At 44.9% G+C, this 22855-nt stretch overlaps 1 protein-coding gene across 3 annotated transcripts in view; it reads right to left on the bottom strand.

Moving 5' to 3' along the window:
• LOC132391485 (methylcytosine dioxygenase tet3-A-like) overlaps positions 1 to 22855 on the bottom strand; it is a 231979-nt gene that overhangs the window by 36711 nt on the left and 172413 nt on the right. For all 3 annotated transcript variants that reach the window (XM_059964750.1, XM_059964751.1, XM_059964756.1), the window contains 2 exons: positions 12010 to 12103; positions 870 to 1078 (listed from right to left, as the gene is read on the bottom strand). In XM_059964750.1, the coding sequence (XP_059820733.1) occupies positions 870 to 1078; positions 12010 to 12103 (303 nt within the window). The remainder of the gene's footprint in view (positions 1 to 869; positions 1079 to 12009; positions 12104 to 22855) is intronic.

The raw sequence follows: 22855 nt of genomic DNA on the forward strand, positions 1-22855 counted from the left end.
TGTTGGAAAGCGTGCAACTCAAGAAAAGTCAAGTGGAAAATGTAAGGTCATAAAACACAGACACGAAGAAGATGCTGGAAATCCAGAGCAACACACACAAAATGCTCGAGGAAGTCAACAAATCAGACTGCATCTATGGAAATGCCTAAACAGTCAACATTTCGGGTCCAGACCTTCTTCAGGACTGAAAAGGAAGGGGGAAGATGCCAGAATAAAAAGGTGGAGAGAGGGGAAGGGGGCTATCTGGAAGATAATAGATGAAGCCAGGTAGGTGGGAAAGGTCAGGGGCTGGAGAAGAAGGAATTTGATGGGAGAGGAGAATCAATAATAGGAAACAGGGAAGGAGGAGGGGATCGAAGGGGAAACAATGGGCAAGTGAGAAGAGGTGATAGGTCAGAGTGGGGAATGGAGGAAAGGGGAGGGGGAAATTTGTTCACTGGAAAGATATTCACACCATCAGGTTGGAGGCCATGCAGACTGAATATAAGATATTGTTCCTCCACCCTGAGGGTGGCCTCATCTTGGAACAGGAATGGGAACTGGAATCAGAATTAAACCGGTCACCAAAAAATCCCGCTTGTGGCGGATGGTGCGGAGGCTGTATATGGTGAGGTGTTTAGGAGGTAGAACCAGGCCAAGGGGCTTACAATGTGATAAATTTGGCTAATCAAATGGAAACATTTACAAGGTTGCCCAGCAACAATATTGGAATCCACCAATCAGTTTGGAGCAAGATCTGTCCCAAGGAATAAACTGGATATATTGTTAATCTACGATTCCCAGTGCTCTTGATGTAAATAAAGCTTTAACTGACAGAATTGCAGAATTGGAGACTACTTGACACATCAAGTCAATACCAACAAACTTACTCGTCATTCAATCCACATCTTCGGCAGGTGGGGTTCCCATACTTCGTCAACGTCTCCGTGAGTTCATCGTACAGCTTGTCTCCCAGGGAACGAGGGATGCCTTCCCAAGCCAGGATCAGAATAATAACAACCGCGTTCTGACAGTGATGACCCGCTCGCTCACGCACGAGACACAGGACTTTCTCTTCCTCGCTTGCTCTTCGTATTATCTGTGCACATTTTAGGAAACCAGAGCCTTGGTAAGTATCTCAGAAGCAGCAGGAGAATGCAGAACTCTTAAGTACTCATCACATTTGGACAGTAAACAGATAAAAAGGGTTGAGGGGAGGAGTTCCCAACCTTTTTTATGCCATGGATCAATACCATCAAGCAAGGTATTGCTCACAAACTCGAGGTTGGGAATCCCTGGTTTAGAGAGACTGGGGTCCAACACAGGCAAATGGGACAAGTTTAGGCCGGTATCATTTTCAGCACGGTCAGTAATCTGCCTCTGACTCTTGCTTACAGGAACATAAAATTCTCTCCATCATTTCCTTCCCATTCTGTCACAATCACACAAGTTGCATAAGATGTTGGATTCACATTTGTAATATTAAAGTATTCGGAATTTAGAATATTTGCAGTATTTTCACCTTGCTCCACTCTTTTGCCTTTACCTCTTTTTTTATACTGGCTCTGTCTCCTCTTTTACAATCTGTCCAAATGAAGGGTTTTGACCTGAGTTGTCAGCAGTCCACCCCCTTCCAGAGGAGCTGCCTGACCGCCAATGCTTCGTGTGATGCTTTAGAATATTATGGTTATAGCATGCAAGAGAGATGTAAACAAGGTTGAAAGAGTTCAGAGAAAATTCACAATGATGTCGCTGGGACTGGAGGACCTGAGTTACAGAAGATTCAACAGGTTAGGACTTTATTCCCTGGAACATGGAAGACTGAGAGGAAATTTGACAGAGGTATACAAAATTGGGAGGGGTATAGATAGGGTAAATGTAAGCAGGCTTTTTCCACTGAGGTTAGCAGGACTGCAACTAGGGTTAGGGTTAGGGTGAAGGGTGAAAAGTTCGAGGGGAACATGAGGGGAAATTTCTTCACTCAGAGGATCATGGGAGTGTGGACCAAGCTATCAGCACAAGAGGTGAATGTGAGCTTGATTTCAAATCTAAGGGAAGTTTGGATAGGTACGTGGATGGTAGGGGTACGGACTGCTATAGTTCTGGTGCGGGTCAGTGGAAGTAGGCATTTTAAATGGTTTGGCATGGACTAGATGTGCCAAAGGGTCTGTTTCTGAGCTGGACTTTTCTATGACTCTATTTGAAACTTGCTATTCCGCTGGAAAGAGGAGATTTACAAGAATGTTGCAGGATCTGATGGAATGAGTGATCGAGAGGGGCTGAGCAGGCTGGGACTTTATTCATAGGAGACAGGTGTGACACTACAAAGGAGTATACAAGCATGAGGGACATAGACGAGATCGATGCACACACTCTTTTCCAGGCTGGGGAATAAAAAACTGGAGGTCAGACAGTAGGTTTGAGGGTAATAGGAGAGAGATTTAATAGTAAACCCACCAGGTAGTCAGTATACAGAGTGAGCTGCCAGTGGAAGTGGTTGAGGCACCTACAATAACAATGTTTAAAAGATACTTGCACAGGTACATGGATAGGAAAGATTTACAGGGAGGTGGGACAAAGGTGACAAGTGGGAACAGCCAAGATAGGCACCTTAGTTAGCAGGGATGGGTTGGGCCGAACAGCCTGGTAAGGCCAACTGAGCCAAAAATGCCAACTAAGCATACTATGTCATGTGTGGGAGGGAAGGGTTGCTTTGATCTTGGAGTAGGCTAAGAGGATGATACAACATCTTGGGCTGTAGAACCTGCAATCTGCAGAACTATTCTGTGTGCCGTAATGATGCTGACTTTCCAAGGGTCCTCCAGGAGAATCACAACCTTGTTGTAGTTTGGAGGCTTGCGTGGCCTCAGTGTCCCAGAGAACCATGTTGACTGGACTCAGGGCTATGTGGTTTGGCTCCCAGTGGGGTCACCTATGCCAAACAGTAGAGGACAGACTAAGAGTGGTTCGAGGGTTCAGCACAGGGCTAACATCCCTGAATGGTCAAGCAAAACTGTTATGGAAACAGCAATGAAGAATCCTTCTGCATGTGTGACAGTATTTCTGACTCTCCATCTGGGACTTGCATGGTTGACAGTAGTGAAAACTGAGGGAAAGCTACTGGCATGAGGAAGGAAGCCCTGGCCACCGCCAGAGATAGAGGACCCGAACGCCAGCAGCAAGGGTGGGCAACTGTAGAGCCTACATTGCAATAAACCCCATTGTGTGCAAAAGAGCTCTTCTCAAATTCTAATGGACATCTCATGCAATTCTACCCGAGGATCTCTGAACCATCAATACCACTGGTACTTCGATAACATCATCAATGAAATGTCTGGTAGAAGTGTCAGTAGGAGGATGTAGAAACTTTAGAAAGGGCACAGAGAATATTTACCAGGATGTTCCCTGGACTAGAAAGCATGTTTTATGAGTATACGTTGAGCAAGTTAAAGCTTTTCTCTCTGGACTGAAGGAGGATGGGAGGCAACTTCATAGAGGTTTATGAGATGATAAGAGGCATAGTTTGAGTGGATAGGAAGCAAGTGGACCCTATCGTATCTACCTCCACCATTGTCGCTGGCTGTCAGGGCCCGGTCCAGTCCGGAATCCGCGTTCCGGGTCTCGATCCGGTCCGAGTGCTCCAGACTCCCGGTCTTACAGCTGTCCCTCCCAGCCCCTTTGAGCCTGTTAAGATCAGCCTGGATCAAGGAGGCACACTTGTGGCCAATTCGGCTGCACGTGTTTGTAAGGGGCCGTGGGACGGACCGGGTGGGTGGTTGTTTTGTTCTGCATCCTGTTAGCTCTGAAGCTGATTTAACCAGCTCTATACCTGGTTTGTCCACTTCTTGTCTGCTCCGAAGTCGGTTTAACCTTTTTTACCGGGTTTATCATGCTTTTCCTGCTCCTCTCGGGTGCGCTGGCCCCGCCGTTCAGTCTTATTCGTCTTACCCGCGCTTTTGGTTGCCTTTACCAAAGTACCCGGTGGATCACTGTATTTCTGCTGCTTCCCCTGGACCCAGCTTCCTACCCGTTACCTCTGTCGGGTGGATCCGGCCGGACTGCCGCTGCCCAGCGGGGGCTCTGTCCCTTCCTACCCGTTACCTCTGTCGGGTGGATCCGGCCGGACTGCCGCTGCCCAGCGGGGGCTCTGTCCCTTCCTACCCGTTACCTCTGTCGGGTGGATCCGGCCGGACTGCCGCTGCCCAGTGGGGGCTCTGTCCCTTCCTACCCGTTACCTCTGTCGGGTGGATCCGGCCGGACTGCCGCTGCCCAGCGGGGGCTCTGTCTCTTCCTACCCGTTACCTCTGTCGGGTGGATCCGGCCGGACTGCCGCTGCCCAGCGGAGGTTCTGCCCCCTCCTACTCATTGCCTCCCTCTGGCAGGTCCGGCTGGAACTCCGCTGCCCGGTGGGGGCTCTGCCCCCTCCTACTTGTTACTTCTGTCGGGCAGCTCCAGCTGGACTGCCGCTGCCCAGCGGAGGTTCTGCCCCCTCCTACTCATTGCCTCCCTCTGGCAGGTCCGGCTGGAACTCCGCTGCCCGGTGGGGGCTCTGCCCCCTCCTACTTGTTACTTCTGTCGGGCAGCTCCAGCTGGACTGCTGCTGCCCGGCGGGGGTTCTGCCTTTTCCTCCTCTCATTTCCCAAGGGTTGTGCCCCGCACCTGCCCAGGTATCCGCGACTGGCCCAGGCCTCTGTGTTTTCTGCCTGGGAGGCGGCCCTGCCCGGGATCCCTGCGGCCCGCCATGAGGGATCTGCCTGCCTGCCTCGTCTGAACTCTTGGATCCAACCCCGCCTGCATTAACCCTTAAATGCCATGGCATCCCCATCCTGTCCTCCCCCAGTACTTCAGTGTCTGCGTCCTGCGATTGGGTCCGTTCCTGACACTGGCAGCCTATTCCGCGCACTCAGCACTCCCTGCGTAAAAGAAAAAAACTTACCCCTGCCATCTCCATACCTGCTTCCAAGCAACTTAAAACTGTGCCCTTTCATGTCAGCCCTGGGAAAAAGCCTCTGACTTTCCGCATGATCGATCCCTCTCATCATCTTATATACTCTCAAAGTGAAAAACGTTGGAAGTTTAAACATTAATTCAAATTTAACTCTTGCAAAAAATGCCATTCTTTCTTGACCATAAAACAATTTTTTTGCATTGTTAGATATTTGACAACTAATTACTGAAGTATTTGCAAAGTCATCGATTACTTCAAAATTATCTTTGTCCCTGATCTTTTCTTGTAACCTGAATTTTATTTTAAATGAGGAACTCATGTAACTTCTGCACTGAAAACATGCAGATAAAGAGAACTTCCTGTTTCAAGCAATGTCATATCACTTTTATTTGTAAGAAGACCATAAGACATAGGAGCAAAATTAGGCAATCCGCTCCCACCATTTGATCATGGCAGATATCCCTCTCAACTCCATTTTCCTGCCTTCTCCTTATATCCTTTGATGCCTTTGTTAATCAACAACCTATCAACCTCCGCTTTAAATGTACCCAATGTCTTGGCCTCCACAGACGTCTGTGTCAATGAATTCCACAGATTCACCCCCCTCCGGCCACAGCAATTGCTCCTCATCCCTGTTCTAAAGGAACATCAGTCTCTTCTGAGGCTGTGTCCTCTGGTCCTACACTCCCCCATTAAAGGAAACATCCTCTCCATGTACACTCTGTCTCGGCATTTTAATGAAGCTTCTATAAGACTATTGAACGGTTCCCTGGTACAACAAGACAGACTCTTGACCTGACAAATTACCTCATTATCACCCTGCACCTTATTATATACCTGTACTGCTCTATCCCTGTTGCTCTAAAACTTCATTCTACACTGTCACTGTTCTATCTGATTCTACTTGATGACTACAAGACTGCACCTTCTAAACTTGCCCTCAATATGTTGTTCTAAGAAACTCCCTTTTAAACTCTCTGAACCTGTGTCTTTTGTTTAACTTTGCCTGCAGCTCTCAGTTGTGAAATGCTTACTTTTCTGGATTCCAACACGGCCATAAAGTGCTGAGAGATAATATTTAACTCTTTATTGCCAGTTCGTCTGAAATCAGGATGGTGATAACTTGTATTTTTGAAACAATGCCATGGTAGTAAAAAGGTTGTAGACTCATAGTTTCAGTGATAGATGCAGGCCACTCACTCCACTAGATCCATGCTAGCCTCCAAGCACTGAATTTTTACACTGATCCCATCCTGAACTATTCTATTCTTCCAACACTCCCATCTCAACTCATTCAACTATTCAAGAGCAGCTTCTTCCCCTCTGCCATCTGATTTTTAAATGGATATTAAACCCATGAACACTACCTCACTACTTTTTTATTCTCTTTTTGTACTACTTATTTTATTTAACTTAAATATATATATATATATATATATATATTTGCACACACACACTTCTTACTAATCTATAGATTTTATTATTATGCACTGTAATGCATTGCTGGGGCATTAACAACAAATTTCATGGCATATGCTGGTGATATATGTAGAAGGTTGAGGGGGGACTTGATAGAGGTATTTAAAATTATGAGGGGGATAGATCAAGTTGACATGAATAGGCTTTTTTGATTTAGAGAGTAGAGGGGTAACACGAGGGGGAACTTCTTTACTCAGAGAGTGGTAGCTGTGTGGAACGAGCTTACAGTAGAAGTGGTAGAGACAGGTTCGATATTGTCATTTAAAAAAAAATGGATAGGACAGGAAAGGAATGGAGGGTTTTGGGCTGAGTGCAGGTCAGTGGGACTAGGTGAGAGTAAGCGTTCGGCACGGACTAGAAGGGCCTCAAGCTTCAAGTGGACAGGGCCTTGGGAAATGAATATTCAAGGATATACATCTTATCAAAAGGACAGACTGACTGGCAGAGGGGATGGGGTGGCTCTGTTGGTGAGTAATGATATTCAGTCCCTTGCGAGGGGGGACATAGAATCAAGGGGTGTAGAGTCAGTATGAATAAAACTGAGAAATTGTAAGGGTAGAAAGACCCTAATGGGAGTTATCTGCAGGCCCCCAGACAGCAATCTGGATGTAGGGTTTAAGTTGAATGAAGAGTTAGAATTGGCATGTCGCAAAGGTAATGATACAGTTGTCATGGGGGATTTCAACATGCAGGTAGACTGGGAGAATCAGAATGGTACTGGACCCCAAGAAAGGGAGTTTGTGGAGTGCCTCCGAGATGGATTCTTAGAACAGCTTGTACTGGAGCCTACCAGGGAGAAGGCAATTCTAGATTTAGTGTTGTGCAATGAACCGGATTTGATCAGGGACCTCCAGGTAAAGGAGGTAGTGACCATAATATGATATGTTTTAACCTACAACTTGAGAAGGAGAATGAAAAATTGGATGTGTCAGTAATACAGTTGAACAAAGGGAACTATGGAGCTATGAGGGAGGAGCTGGCCAAAGTTCAATGGAACAATACCCTAGCAGGGATGACAGTGGAACAACAATGGCAGGTATTTCTGGGAATAATGCAGAAGATGTAGGATCGGTTCATTCCAAAGAGGAAGAAAGATCCGAAGGGGAGTAAGGGGCGACCGTGGCTGATGAGGGAAGTAAAGGGCAGTATAAAAATAAAAGAGAAGTATAACATAGCAAAGATGAGCGGGAAACCGGAGGACTGGGAAGCTTTTAAAGAGCAACAGAAGATAACAAAAAAGGCATTACACCAAGAAAAAATGAGGTACGAAGGTAAACTTAGCCAAGAATATAAAGGAGGATAGTAAAAGCTTCTTTAGGTATGTGAATAGCAAAAAAATAGTTAAGACCAAAATTGGGCAATTGAAGACAGAAACGGGTGAATTTATTATGGGGTACAAGGAAATGGCGGATGAGATGAACAGGTACTTTGGATCTGTCTTCACTAGGGAAGACACAAACAATCTCCCAGATGGAAGAGTGGCCAAAGGAACTAGGGTAAAGGATGAACTGAAGGAAATTTATATTAGGCAAGAAACGGTGTTGGATAGACTGTTGAGTCTGAAGGCTGGTAAGTCCCTGGGACCTGATGGTCTGCATCCCAGGGTACTTAAAGAGGTGGCTCTAGAAATCGTGGACGCATTGGTAATCATTTTCCAATGTTCTATAGATTCAAGAACAGTCCTGCTGATTGGAGGGTGGCTAATGTTGTCCCACTTTTCAAGAAAGGCGGGAGAGAGAAAACAGGGAATTATAGCCCGGTTAGCCTGATGTCAGTGGTGGGAAAGATGCTGGAGTCAATTATAAAAGAAGAAATTACGACACATTTGGATAGCAGTAGAAGGATCAGTCCGAGTCAGCATGGATTTATGAAGGGAAAATCATGCTTGACTAATCTTCTGGAGTTTTTTTGAGGATGTAACTATGAAAATGGACAAGGGAGAGCCAGTGGATGTAGTGTACCTGGACTTCCAGAAAGCTTTTGATAAAGTCCCACATAGGAGATTAGTGGACAAAATTAGGGCACATGGTATTGGGGGCAGAGTACTGACATGGATTGAAAATTGGCTGGCTGATAGGAAACAAAGAGTAGCAATTAACGGGTCCCTTTCGGAATGGCAGGTTGTGACCAGTGGGGTACCGCAAGGTTCGGTGCTGGGACCGCAGCTGTATACAATATACATTAATGATTTAGATGAAGGGATTAAAAGTAACACTAGCAAATTTGCTGATGACACAAAGTTGGGTGGCAGTGTGAAATGTCAGGAGAATGTTATGAAAATGCAGGGTGACTTGGACAGGTTGGGTGAGTGGGCAAATGTATGGCAGATGCAGTTTAATGTGGATAAATGTCAGGTTATCCACTTTGGTGGCAAGAACAGGAAGGCAGATTACTGAAGGAGATGTGATCTTCCTGATCCTTTTCACTTGCTCATCCAGGTGGTGACTCTCCAGGAAGTCGCACAGATGAGGGTGACTGTGCTGAGCAGGAAGCTTGTGCAGATGCGGCAGGCTCAGGATGAGGTTCTCCATCTGCAGAGCTCTCTGCTTTACTTCTAGACTGTTCCACCACCCCTCCTGCTCTGGCTTCTTGATGTCCTCCAGCACATTCTGGCCTCCACGCGCACCCTGGAATTCCATCGGCCTCTCAGCAGATGTCTGTTCCTCATGGAATTGCTTCCTGAAGAACTTGGAAAAGTGAAGTAGTCCAACATCATTCTGCCCAAAGCCAGAGGTTATGGGGAGAGAAACACGGGAGGAATAGTGCTCCTTTTCAATCTGCTTGTTGACTGCATCCTCACAGTCCTTGTGGTAGTTTGCTTGGGAAGCCACATTCAAAAATGCACAACTACAACTCACTATCACTCAAAGAATCATCTTACCAACCTGCATTATAAATCGGAGCATCCTGAGGAAACTTGTGTGTTCACGTTGGGTGTACGTGCAAACTCCACACAGACAGTGCCCGTGGTCTAGATCGAACCTGGGTCTCTGGTGCTCTATTAATTTCTGGGACTGTGTTGCCCTAAAGGCTAGAGATGCAGCAGGGAGAATCATATTCTCCCGATTTCCCTTCCCTGAAGTCCATAATCAATACCGTGGTCTTGCTGACATTGAGTGCCAGGTTGTAGTTTCGACACGACTCAACCAGCTGATCTATCTCACTCCAGTACGCCTCCCAATCAGCATCTGAGATTCTGCCAGCAACAGTGGTGTTGTTGGCAGATTTATATATGACTTTTGCTACCTCCTGGCCCTAAAAAAGTGGTCACTCAGTGTATGTTCATGGTCTTCTGGGGTTGTAGCCCATCCATTTCAATGCTTGAAGCGTTGTGTTATCAGAGATGCTCTTCTGCATACCGCTGTTGGAACACATGGCTGTTTGAGTTACTGTCACTTTCCTATCAGCTTGAACCAGTTTGGCCATTCTCCTCTGACCTCTCTCATTAACAAGGCCCTTTCACCCACCACTCACTGAATATATTTTATTTTTCACACCATTCTCTGTAAACCCTACAGACTGTTGTGTGTGAAAACCCTAAGAGATCAGCAGTTTCTGAGACACTCAGACCACTGCATCTGGCACCGGTAAGATTACTTCTATCACATTTCTTCCCCATTCTGATGCTTGGTCTGAACAACAACTGAACCTCTTGACCATGTCTGCATGCTTTTATGCATTGAGTTGCTGCACATGATTAGCTGAGTAACTATTTGTATTAATGAGCAGAGGTACAGGTGTGCCTGATAAAGTGGCCTCTGACTGTAGGTGTAGAATTAGGGCCATTCAGCCCATTGAGTCTGCTCCACCATTCCATCATGGCTGATTTATTATCCCCCCCAAACCCCATTCTCCTATCTTCTCCCCGTAATGCTTGACACCCTTAGAACCTATCAACTCCTGCTTTAAATCCAGCCAATGATTTGGCTTCCACAGCCATCAATGACAATGATTTCCACCAATTCACCACCATCTAGCTAAATAAACCTCCTCATCTCCGTTCTACAGAGACGCCTTTGTATTCTGAGGCTGTACCCTCTGGTCCTAGAATCCCCTATTATAAGAAACATGTCCTATCTATCTAGGCCTTTCAATATCTGATAGGCTTCAATGAAATCTCCCTCATTCTTCTAAATTCCAGCGAATACAGGACCAGATCCATCAAACGCTCCTTATACAATACTGTTTCAAAGTCTTAAACACTCTAGATTTTATATATGGTTTCAGATGGTATGGCCTGATCTCAACATCATCGAGGCTGTCTGGGATTACCGGAGAGACAGAGGCAAACAAGACAGTAAAAGTCTGCAGAAGAACTTTGGCAAGTTCTCTGAGATGCGTGTAACTACCTACCAGCCAATTTTTCTTACAGAACTAAACGACAGTGTATCTCAGAGCACTGATACAGTTTTAAAGACAAAAGGTGGTCACACCAAATATTAAAAACACATGAGATTCAACAGATGCTGGAAATCCAAAGCAACACACGCAAAAAGCTGGAGGAACTCAGAAGATCTGGCAGCATCTAAGGAAATGAATAAACAATCAACATCTCAGACCGGGACATCAAGACTGGAAAGGAAGGGGGAAGACATCAGAATAAAACTGAGGGGGAGGGAAATGAGGATAGTTAGAAGGTGATAGGTGAAGCCAGGTGCATAAGAAAAGAAAATGGCTGGAGAGGAAGGAATCTGATAGGAGATGGAAAAAGACCATAGGAGAAAGGGAAGGAGGTGGGGCAGCAGGGAGAGGTGATAGGCAGATGAAAAGAGCTAAGGGGCCAGAATGGGGAATAGAAGAAGGCTATCCAGAGAGAATATAAGGTGTAGCCTCTCTACCCTAAGGGTGGCCTCCTAGTGGTACAAGAGGATGCCATGAATCAACATATTGGAAATGGGAATGGGAATTAAAATATTTGGCCACCAGAAGTTCCGCTTTTGGCAGATAGTGCGAGGTGCTTGATGACGTGGTCCCCCAATTTAAGATGGGTCTCACCAATGTACAGGAGGCTGAATAGGAAGCACCAGACACAATAGATGACCCCAGCTGATTTGCAGGTGGAGTGTTGCCTCACCTGGAAGGACTGTCTGGGGCCCTGAATGGAGGTGAATGGGCAGGTGAGTACTTCAGCTGCTTGCAGGGATGATCGCTGGAAGGGAGATTAGTGGGGAGAGACAAATGGACACACCCGAAACTGATTTGATTTAGTCTGTTAACTGTTCACTGCCCTTTTATAATAAATCTTTTGATACTTAGAAACTTCTCATTTCATTATCTTTAAAGGCATCTCAGCTTTACAGAGTTTTTTTACATGTGCCCAAGACTTTTGCACAACACTGTACATTAACCCTTTAATTCTCGGGATAATTTTCGTGATCCTTTTGTTATTGATCTACATTGATTAAACACTGGCAGGAATGTACCTGCAAGAATCCAGAATAAAGCAAGGTCGGATCAGGGAGCAAGAGTTATTAGCACGATACAAATTTGCGTTGTGTACATTTGGGCAGGAATCTAAAGGGTATGCAACAAGCTTCAGCCTCAGAAAATCGTTTCATTGGAACCTCTGAGCAATATTAGTTGTGAAAGCAAAAGACACTTACCCACTTTGCAATTGGACATCCCTGGGAACTCTTGCCTTCTTTCCCTGTGTAAATGACCTTCTCAATTCTAACTGCTTTCCCTTTCTCCCCATACCTGAAAAAAAAGTCAAGGTTTCGTTAAAACAATTCGGAAGATTAATAGATTATCCTCTGGACAGGAAGTCATCTAGTTCTGCAAAGTGGCCTCTCTAATTGCAAAAAACCATCAGTGGATTCCAGAACAGTGGATCAGTGGCCATCTGAGATACTACCTGCTTCAAGCAGGTTTCAATTAGACCGGTGCCCAAGAAGAAATTGGTAACCTGCCTCAATGGCTATCATCCAGTACATCCACTGTGATGGAGTGCTTTGAGAGGTTGGTGATGAAACATATCAACTCCTGTCTGAGAAGTGATTTGGATCTGCTCCAACTTACATACCGTCACAACAGGTCAACAGCAGATACTCTTTCATCGGCTCTTCACACAGCTCTGGGACATCTGGACAGTGAAGGTATCAACATCAGGATGTTCTTCATTGACTACTGCTCAGCGTTTAACACTATCATCCCTCAAAAGTAATCAATAAGTTGAGAACTAGGCCTCGATAGCTCCTTGTGGAACTGGATCCTCAATTTCCTCACTTGCAGAGCCCAGTCAGTTCAGATCAACAACATCTTCTCTACACTCTCCATCAGCAAAGGTGCACCACAAGGCTGTGTGCTGAGCCCCCTGCTTGACTTGCATCATATTTATGACTATGAGGCTAAGTACTGCTCCAATGCCACATTTAAGTTTGCTGGCAACATCACTGTTAGTGGCTGAATCAAAGGTGGTCACAAATCAGCAGAAAGGAGGGAGTTTGAAAATCTGAGTGATGTTCAACTAACAAATGTCAGCAAAGTGAAGGAGCTTATTATTGAGTACAGGAGGAAGAGATTGTGGGGGGGGGGGGCACATGATCCAATCCTCATTTGGGGATCAGAGGTGGAGAGGGACATGGACTTTAAGTTCCTCAGAGGATCTGTCCTGGGACCAAAACTTAAGTGCCACTTCAAAGAAGGCTCCTCTTTCTTAGAGGTTTGCACAGATTTGGGATGTCATCTAACAGGATAACAAGCATCTCTAGATGCACAGTGGAGAGTACCCTGACTGGCTGCACCACGCAGTGGAATGGAAACACCCGAGAGCGGAAAAGCCTCCAAGAAGTAGCAGATACAGCCCAGTCCACCAGAGGAAAAGCCTTCCCAGCATTGAGCACGTCTACAAGGAACGGTGCACATGAAAACAGCATTCGTCATCAAAGACCTTGATCATCAGGCTGTGCTCTCTTCTCCCTGCTGCCATTGGGAAGAATGTAAAGAGCCTCAGGCCTCATACCACGAAGTTCAGGAACAGTTACTGCTGTACACTTCAACCTTCAGTCTCCTGAACCAGCATGGATAACTTCACTCAGCTCAACAATCAAACTGCTCATTGAACACAACCTATGGACCCACTTTCAGGGACTCTGTAACTCATGTTCTCAGAATTATTTATTTATTATTATTATTATCATTATTTTTCATTTGCACAGTTTGTCAGTCTTTGCTTATATTGTAGTTTTTCATTGATTCTATTGTATTTCCTTGTTCTGTTGTGAATATCTGCAAGGAAATTTATCTCGGGGTAGTATATGCACCTTGATAATACATTTCTTTTGAACTTTGAAGTTTTCAGTTATGGCTCTGAAAATAAACAAAATATGGTGTGGAGCAGAGGCCATTCAGCCCATCAAGCCTGAATCAGCAAGATCATAGCTGATCTTCAACACCATTCTCCTGCAATGTCCTCACATCCCCGATTCCATAATATCCAGAGGTTTATCCCTCTCTCTCTTTCAAACAGTCACTGATGGAGGCTTGAAAGTTCTCTGAGAAGACATTTCTGAAGATTTGCCACGCTTTGCACAATCTTTTTCCCCTGAAATTTCAATCCTAAATTCTCTCCTCCCCGATTATTTTGAGACTGTGTATCCCTAGTTCCAGACTCCTCAACTATGGGAATCACTCTCCCTGTATCGACCTTCTAATATTACCTCTCATTTGTAGTATTAAAGATTTTAAATAATCATTTCTCCTGTCATCTCTTTCTAAGCCTCATAATACCTGTGTGTAAATTTGGCCAGTCTTTGGGTGTTTTGACTGTAGACTCTTGGCATAACTTTCCACAGTGCTAAGGGTATGTTTGAATACACTCGTTTCCCTCTCTTACTGCCTACAATAATTCTTGGGTGTCTCTTTTTGCCAAGGTCAGAAGTGGTGTGGGGAATTGGACAGGTGCATTGAATAAAGACCCAAGCCATGTGACTGAAAAGTGATTTGACAGAGGTGAATCCTGTTTGCTGCCAGTTCTGAGTCAAAGCATACTAATGTTGAACTGTGATTGAACACTACCAACCGTGACTCTCCAGCGTGATCCCACTTGCAGGTTACTGGGGTGGTACCTCTTTGTGCTGTCTAGCTTGCGACTTAACTCTAAGCTCTCGGTTGCAAATGAATTTTGATGCATTTAGGGAGTGACCAGAAAAGTCCCATTCCAGGCATGGAGCACACCCTTCATCTGCAGCAGAATTCTGAAGCACTGAAGCACTAATACATCATTTCCCCTCACACAGGTACCTTAACGCCTGCTTCATGACGCAGCGTGATTACAGCTGATCTCCCCAGGCTTCATCTCATCATTGCCAGATCCCCACAGCCCTCAATTCCATGATCTTTGAATAATGTATCTTTTTAAATAACCCCAATGATCTGGCCTCCACAATCTTGTGATTATGACTCAAACATGAGGAAATCTGCAGATGCTGGAAATTGCTGTAAAGGGGATTTCTTCTTTTTCTTTGTTACTGTGTATGTAATCAAAATGGCTTTTTTGTTTTGTTAAAAGCAGGAATGCTTCTTTGTTGTGAGAGAGTGCTGGAAGCTTGTTTGAGTTAAAATTTACTGATAACGAGAATTGTATTCCTTTGCAAACCAATTGGGATTAATGTTGTTCTTTCTTCTGAGTCTGTAAGCTATTGTTGGCGGGCTTTTGGGGAGATCGGCGTGAGGGGGTGAGAGAGAGAGGACGCGATGCTGTAAACTGGGTGAGGAACGGACCCCAAGGGTGGGGGTCCAAGGCCAGGAGGTACCCCGAGGAGAGGAGATGACGATAGATGTGCTTGGTTGACCACTTCAGGTGGTCCTGAGCTGCGAGTCGAGGAGTTCGGAAGGGATCGAACGGTGGCCAGAAGACTTCGGTAATTGAGCTCCAATGGTTGTGCACGAAGTGGTTTGGACTTTGATAACTTTGGCGCCTTTTCTTTATTTTTTTCTTCATATATACTGTATCATTATTAATCACTTAGTTATAGTAACCTTTATAAATTGTACTCATTTAATCGCTTATGGTGTACTGTCTGTTTTTGGGCGAGGCGGGGACATCACACAGCATCCACACCAGCTGATTACCCAGTTTGGCGGGGCCGAAGGCTGCTCCCCCTAGCCGAGAACGAGCTGAGTGAGCCTGAGGCGACCCAGGGGGTTACAATTGCATTAGATGCTCATGGTGAAGAAATGACGGCAAACACAATAGCAGGTAACTACCTCTAACAGTAACAAACTCACTACCATAGGTAAAGGAGAAAGACAGACCGAAAAAACAGCAAAGAAAAGAAGAACAAAGAACCTTGCCTCATGGTTGCCTTTATACTGAAAACCACCTTAAACCAGACAGATAAGAAAATGCTTTTGATAAGATTAGCCAGTGAGAGAGTTTGGTTTATGCTAGTGCGACACACTCACGGACAAAGTAACTGCAAAAAAATATATAACCAGCTATACTACAAATTATTGGAAGTTTTCTGAACACTTACAAACAGGTAGAATATACAAACATATAAGCAAGCTTCAAGTTAAGTTACAAGAAAATTGACAATTTAGACCCTAATTCAACAGGTCTGGGTCCTCTCCCTACATGGTGCCCGACTTGCGGAGTTCCTTCAGCATTTTGTGTGGGTTGCTATGTAACTGTGTCCCCTTCTTCAAGATTCCCCCACTAATGGAAACAATCAAAAACAGACCCCTTGAGCCACCAACCAGATACACACCAACGTTTTTGCCCATCTAACGGGTTACTGATGGGTGGTGAGGTGGAGATACGTCTCTACTGAAGGAGGTGTAAGTTATACCTTCCCTCTTCTAGCCTGCAGGTCACCCCTGGGCAAGGTGTAGCACCTGCTTAGCCCCTGATGAAGGTCAAGTGAAACCATGGGGGCAGGTGGTGGATGGTCGTACGAGCAGCTGGTGCATATCACAAGTCCTGGTTATGCGACCACTGACGTCAGACAGACAATCTCTGAAGAGTATTGATAATGGCTGGGGTCACCACAAACCTCTCAAAACACCACATCACAGTGGATGTAGATGTTGCTGGATGATAGTCATTGAGACACTGGTATAATTGAATGCCGCTTAAAGCAGGTAGCTACCTCAGACTGCCGAAGCGAGAGGTTAAAGGTCTTGGTGAACACTCCAGCCAGTTGACTGGTCTTTAGCACTTGGCCAGGTACTCCATTTCGGCCTTATGCTTTCTGTGGGTTCACTCTCCTGAAGGAAGCTTATCACATATCAGCTTCAGAGACTGAAATCACAGGGTCACTGGGGGCTGTAGAAATTTGTGAAGGTTCCTCCATGCTTTGACAGTTAAAGCAAGTGTAGAAGACATGGAGCTCATTGGGAATCAAAATGCTGTTGTCATCAATGTTGCTTGATTGCACTTTGTAGGAGGTGATAGCATTCAAGCCCTGCCACGGCTATTTGGCATCCTTCAGTGATTCAAGTTTGGTCTGGAATTGCCACTTTACCCATGAGGTGGTTTCTGGAGATCGTAACCTGACCTCTTGTAACTTCCTTGGTTGCCAGACTTGAATGCCTCTGATCTGGCCCTCAGCAGGTTGCAGATCTCATGGTTCATCCAGGGCCACACAAAATTACGGAAGACTCTGAATGATTTTGCAGGGCCACACCCGTGTACAGCTGTTTTAATAAAGTCCGTGACAACCATGGTGTGTTCATTTAGATCCACTGATGACCCTTCGAATATGGCCCAGTCCACCATCTCAAATCCCGTCGCCACTCCTCTTGTTACTCAGTTTATCTTTTATATTTCTTTTTCTCTATTTCCATGAAGCTTCAACTAATTGTGTCAAAATGTACTGGTCCCAATGTGCCCCGATTAACGGGATTCCACTGTCGTCTTAGGCACATATACATAGCCAGGGTGTTTAAAACTTTTGCACAGTACTGCGGTAATTTTATGTATTGCCCTGTCCTGCTGACACAAAGAAAAACAAATTTCATGACATATGTGAGAGATGAGAAACCTGATTCTGATGTGGGCCTCTATCGTGGACTGAGAGTGGAAAGGAGGCAGAGAGAGGGGAATCATGGTTGGGAAAAGGGGAAGGGGAAAGAGAAGGAATGGGAAGCACCAGAGAGACATTCTGTAATGATCAATAAACCAATTGTTTGGAATCAAATGCCCTTGCCTGGAGTCTCAGGGCTGGGTGTGTCTGCACCCCCAGCTGGCACTTCTTCTCTGCCACCTGTCCCACACCCCTCCTGTGGCATTCCACCCTCACCATTCCCAACATGCTTTGTCCCTACCAGATTTACAAACTTGCTCTCCATTCCATGTAGGCAAATACAGTACTATGCAAAAGTTTTGGGCACCCTCTCTATATATATATGTCTAAGACTTTTGTGCAGTACTGTATATATATTTCTTATTTTAATTTATAGATCTTTGATGTATTGCACAACACTGCTGCTGCAAAATAACATATTTCTCGACATTTGGCAGTGATAGTAAACCTGATTCTGATTCTGACAAGGCATTTCACAAAATACAAGCACGCACGATCGGCCCCTCTTTCAAAACTCCTCAGTGCCTGGAATCAGTTAATCGCAGTAAAAGGACCTTTGCTAATTACTTTCCGGCACTCTTACAGGGATCTCAGAAGGGCAGAGCTTTATGTTGTTGGCTGGATTTTCACAAACAAAATCCTGACAGCACCCTGTAAAAATAAAGGCAGCAGCTCCTTTGCTCTGCTTGAGTCGGTCTCCTTGCACAGAACAGGCAGATAATCAGGGTAATATATTAGAATGCTCTGGGAGGCTACAGTGGACCAAGATGGGGAGCAATGGTGCGTACTCTAAAACACCTCAAAGCATGTTCCCATGCCCCGCTGCATAATCGCGGGTGACTGCACTTATAGAGTCTAAGCTAGCAAGCCCACCTCACGTCAACAAACAGAGAGACTTGCAGACACAGCACCAATAAATTATAAGTCTGATATGCTACAATGGAAGATTTTGCTCGCTTTGACATTCTCCGGCCCCTGTTCATACAATGCAAATTATTTCAGTGTGCAGCCATGCCAGGTGTAATCCACTTGCTTTGAATTGACATGTACCAGAAAACAAATTTTGCTCTGTCTGGGATATTGTGGTGTCAAGACAGTCTGTGCAGCAGCTATCAGACTGTTGCATGCAACCAGTGGCCACTTTAATAGGTACCCCCAGTGCCTAAAAATGTGGCTACTAAATGTACATTGAAGGTCTTCTGCTGCTGTAGCCCATCCACTTCAAGGTTCGGCATGTTGTGCGTTCAGAGATGCTCTTTTGCACACCACCATTGTAACACGTGATTATTTGAGTTACTGTTGCCATCCTGTCAGCTTGAACCAGTCTGGCCATTCACCTCTGACCTCTCTCATTAACAAGGCATTTTTGCTCACTGGAAATTTGTGGTTCTTTGCGCCACTCTCTGTAAACCCTAGAGACTGTTGTGCATGAAAATCCCAAAAGAACAGCAGCCTCTGAGATATTCAAACCACCCCATTCGGCACCAACAATCATTCCACACCTCATTCCTACACTGACACAGACACCATCCAATTGCATTTTCACATACCCTGCTGCTACCTAGAAGAGCTCCTCTGGCCAAGAGTCACTGTTGCTTACTCATTTCCAGTCAGTACATACAGATACTCTTGCACCTAGTTTCACTTTATGTACGTGCGATCAGTCTACGTACGTAAGCTGACGAATCCTGGAAGGGTCTCAGCCCGAAACGTTGACAGTTTACTCTTTTCCATAGATGCTGCCTGACCTACTGAGTTCCTCCAGCATTTTGTGTTTGTTGTTTTGGATTTCCAGCATCTGCAGATTTTCTTGTGCTTACGTATACTGTATAAACTAATCTTTGTATATAAAGCAACCCTCAACAGTTACTCGTGCCCAGTTTGGTAGGGTTGCTTTTATATTTGTATTAACTATGTTTTTAATTCTGCATCGGATCCAGAGAAAAACAATCATTTTGTTCTCATTTATGCTCGTGTACTGAGGAATGACAGTAAGCGTTTTTGAATCTTGAATCTACCGTCATCTGAGATATCAGTTTCTGAAACTCTTTGCTTTCACCAGGAAGCCGTCAGAGAATAAACGAACTTGCTCTGCTGTCGTGACTGTGTATCGGTGTGTTGCACACTCCCAGCCCCAGCGATTGTGGCGGTCCACGGCCGGCAGTGCGGAGCAGTGACCGGAATCTGGCAGGGGGACCAGTTGCTTGTGCTCGTGTCTCGACGGGTTCAGGACCCACTTTCACTCGCGAAGGCAGGGAAGCTCTTGACGTGCGTGCCAACTGAGTCAAAGTTCAAAACCCTTGTCGGAATTAATCTCGATTGGTATGCAACATGTTGAAATTGGCAAGCCGCCCCTCCAAAGAGAGGCTTGGCTGCACGCAGCCTGTCACAACTGGGTTAAATCCGGAAGTTGTGGGGCCTCTATACTGTGGATCCTTCCCGTGGACTTAACCATTGATCTGCTCCCACGTCCATGTGATCACATGCCGGGGGATTGTCTATCTCAGCAGTGCTTTACAGGCCCAAATTAATTCTACTCCATCCATCCAAGAATCTCTTTGACCCTCTGCCATCAGACAGGCGATACCATAGCATTAGGACAAGGACTGCTAGGATGGGAAACAGCTTCTTTCCCCAGGTTGTGAGGTTACTGAACTCCCCGCCACAACTCAGGTTTCATCACCAGTAGCATTATACTGTTTACTTTTTAAACTCGTGCCATAAATGCACCTTATTATTTGTTAATTTAGTTTCAAATAAATTCTCCGGGCTGCAAGTCTGCAATGTTTTGCTCCACTGTGTGATGAACTGAGGTGGCGGCTGTGGGCCTGATCGGAGATTCCTGCCTATGGACTCACTTTTACTCTGAATGCTGTTGCTTGCTTTGAGGTATATAAGACGATGAGAGGCACTGATCGTGTGGATAGTTGGAGGCTATCTATGTTTCTACTGTTTGCACAATGTGTGTTTTTTCTCTCTCTCTGTGCATTGGATGCTTGTTGGTTTTTTTAAAAATGGGTAATTGTTTTGTGGCCTGCTGTAAGCAGATGAATCTCAAGGTAGTATAATTTATTGATATTTTGATAATAAACGTACTTTAAACTCCTATGTATGAGAGACTGTATATGTACAGTGTTGTGCATTTTGGTTTCATTTGATGGTATACATGTGCATGGTTGAATGACAATAAACTTGAAATTGTACTAACTATAGGCAAGTACACTTTATGGTATGAATACTGATTATTGTTTTGACAAGGAAGGAATGGGTTTGATATTTTCATTCAGAAAGTCTAGAGGTGTTCACCTTCCACAGGGTGACACCAGCTGATGAGCAGTGAGAATAGTGAATGGTCATGTACTTTGATCCATACAGCATGGTCATGGCCCTTCAGCCCATCCTCACCATGCTGACCAAAATGCCCAACGAAGCTCATCCCATTTGCTGCATTTGGCTCCTAATCCCTCAACCTATCCACTTAGCTGTCCAAGTTCCAAGTCAAGTCAAGTCAAGTTTATTGTCATTTAACTATATACATGAGACAACGTTTCTCTGAACCAGGGTGTAAAGCACTGTAGTACACATAACACATAATAACTTATGAAAGTAAGGATGAAATCTGCAGATGGATCACACTTAGATAAAGAAACTAAAGTGCATAAATTAAATATTGTGAGGTACAGAACAGATTAACCAGTGACACTTCGAATGCGATGCGGCAGGGAGTTCAGAAGCCTAATGGCCTGAAACTGTTTCGCCTCCTGACCATCCTTGTGTTTATGCATCAGAGTCTCCTGTCTGATGGTAGAAAGTCAAAGAAAATGCTGGATGGATTGGTGATATCCTTGATAATAATCAGGTCCCTGCATACTCTACATTCCTGATAAATGTCCCTGATGGATGTCCACAGGTATGTCCTCTGGCAGCCTGTTCCATATATACTCACCACCCTCCGGGTGACAAATTTGCCTCTCAAATTCCCATTAAATTTCTCCCCTCTCACCTTCACCCTGCAGTTCTTAATTCCCCAAGCACAGCAGAAAGACTGTGCACAGTCATCCTATCCATCCCCCCCCTCAAGATTTTACACTCTTCTGTAAGGTCACCCTTCTTCTCCTCCGAAGTCCCAGCCTACTTAGTTTTCCTGTATACCTCAGCCTCTCGAGACCCGGCAACATCCTTATCGATCTTTTCTGCATTCTTTTCAGCTTAATGGAATCCTTCCTATAGCAGGGTGGCAAGACTGAACACTACATTCCAAACATGGCCTCAGCAACCTTAGAGCATGAGACACAGAAGCAGAATTAGGTCATTCGGCCCATCCAGTCCGCTCTGCCATTCCATCATGGCTGATTTACTATCCCTCTCTACCCCATTCTCCTGGCTTCTCCCAATATCCTTTGACACCCTGATTAATCAAGAACCTATCAACCTCAGCTTTAAATGTATCTAATGATGCAACCTCCACAGCCACCTATGGCAATGAATTCCATAGATTTAACACTTTCTGGCTAAAGAAATACCTCCTCTCCTCTGTTCTAAAAGGGATGTCCTTGTATTCTGAGGCCGTGCCCTCGGTCAAAGACTCTTCCACTATAGAAAGCATCCTCTCTACATCCACTCTATCTAGACCTTTCAATATTCTACAGGTTTCAATGAAATCCCCCCTCATTCTTCTAAATACGAGAGAGTACAGGCTCAGAGCCATAAACGGTCCTCATACATTAACCCTTTCATTCCTGACATCCCACCTTCTATAATCATTGCCCCTTCAATCAGTTATCAATTTTGCTCAATCTTCTCACTGTTGGGGGGGTGGGGGTTAGGAAAGAGGTTTCCAGTCTTCAGTGTTCAAGGCATTCCAACTCAACATGCAATGATTCAGAAAGTGCCTGTGATTGTTCTTTTGAGCCCCCTTCCTCAAAGACTGATGGAAACAGGGTTGTCGAGTATTTTTAATGGAGAGATAGATTTGATTCTTGTTAAGGGGTGAAAGTTTGGACAGAAATGCAGAAACAAAGTTACAATCTAATCAACAGCACTCTAAGTAGTGAAGCAGGCTCAGGATTCCTGCTTCTCATTCCCAAGTGTATAACTTAGCTGAATTAAATGCATTTGTCTTATCCAGTGACTGCCCATGGCATCTGTGACAACCTAATATCTTAAGTGGACTTTTTTTTTCCCTCACACTTCAAAGGAAATGTGACACCATCAGAAGCTATTACATGATAAATATCACAAGTTGCGGCACAAAATTTACAGCCAGAATGTCGACTGTATGTCAAGAATGTAAGGAAGTTATTTTATTCAATTGCACGTCATTCCTTGTCAAACATCAAGCTGTGGTTTGAGCTTGGTATAGATTTAGCCTGGCCTTTTAAAGAGAACCGCTTCCTTTATTTTAACTCAGCATTCAATATGA

This window comes from Hypanus sabinus, chromosome 1 (assembly GCF_030144855.1).
Source record: "Hypanus sabinus isolate sHypSab1 chromosome 1, sHypSab1.hap1, whole genome shotgun sequence".
Lineage (NCBI taxonomy): Eukaryota > Metazoa > Chordata > Chondrichthyes > Myliobatiformes > Dasyatidae > Hypanus > Hypanus sabinus.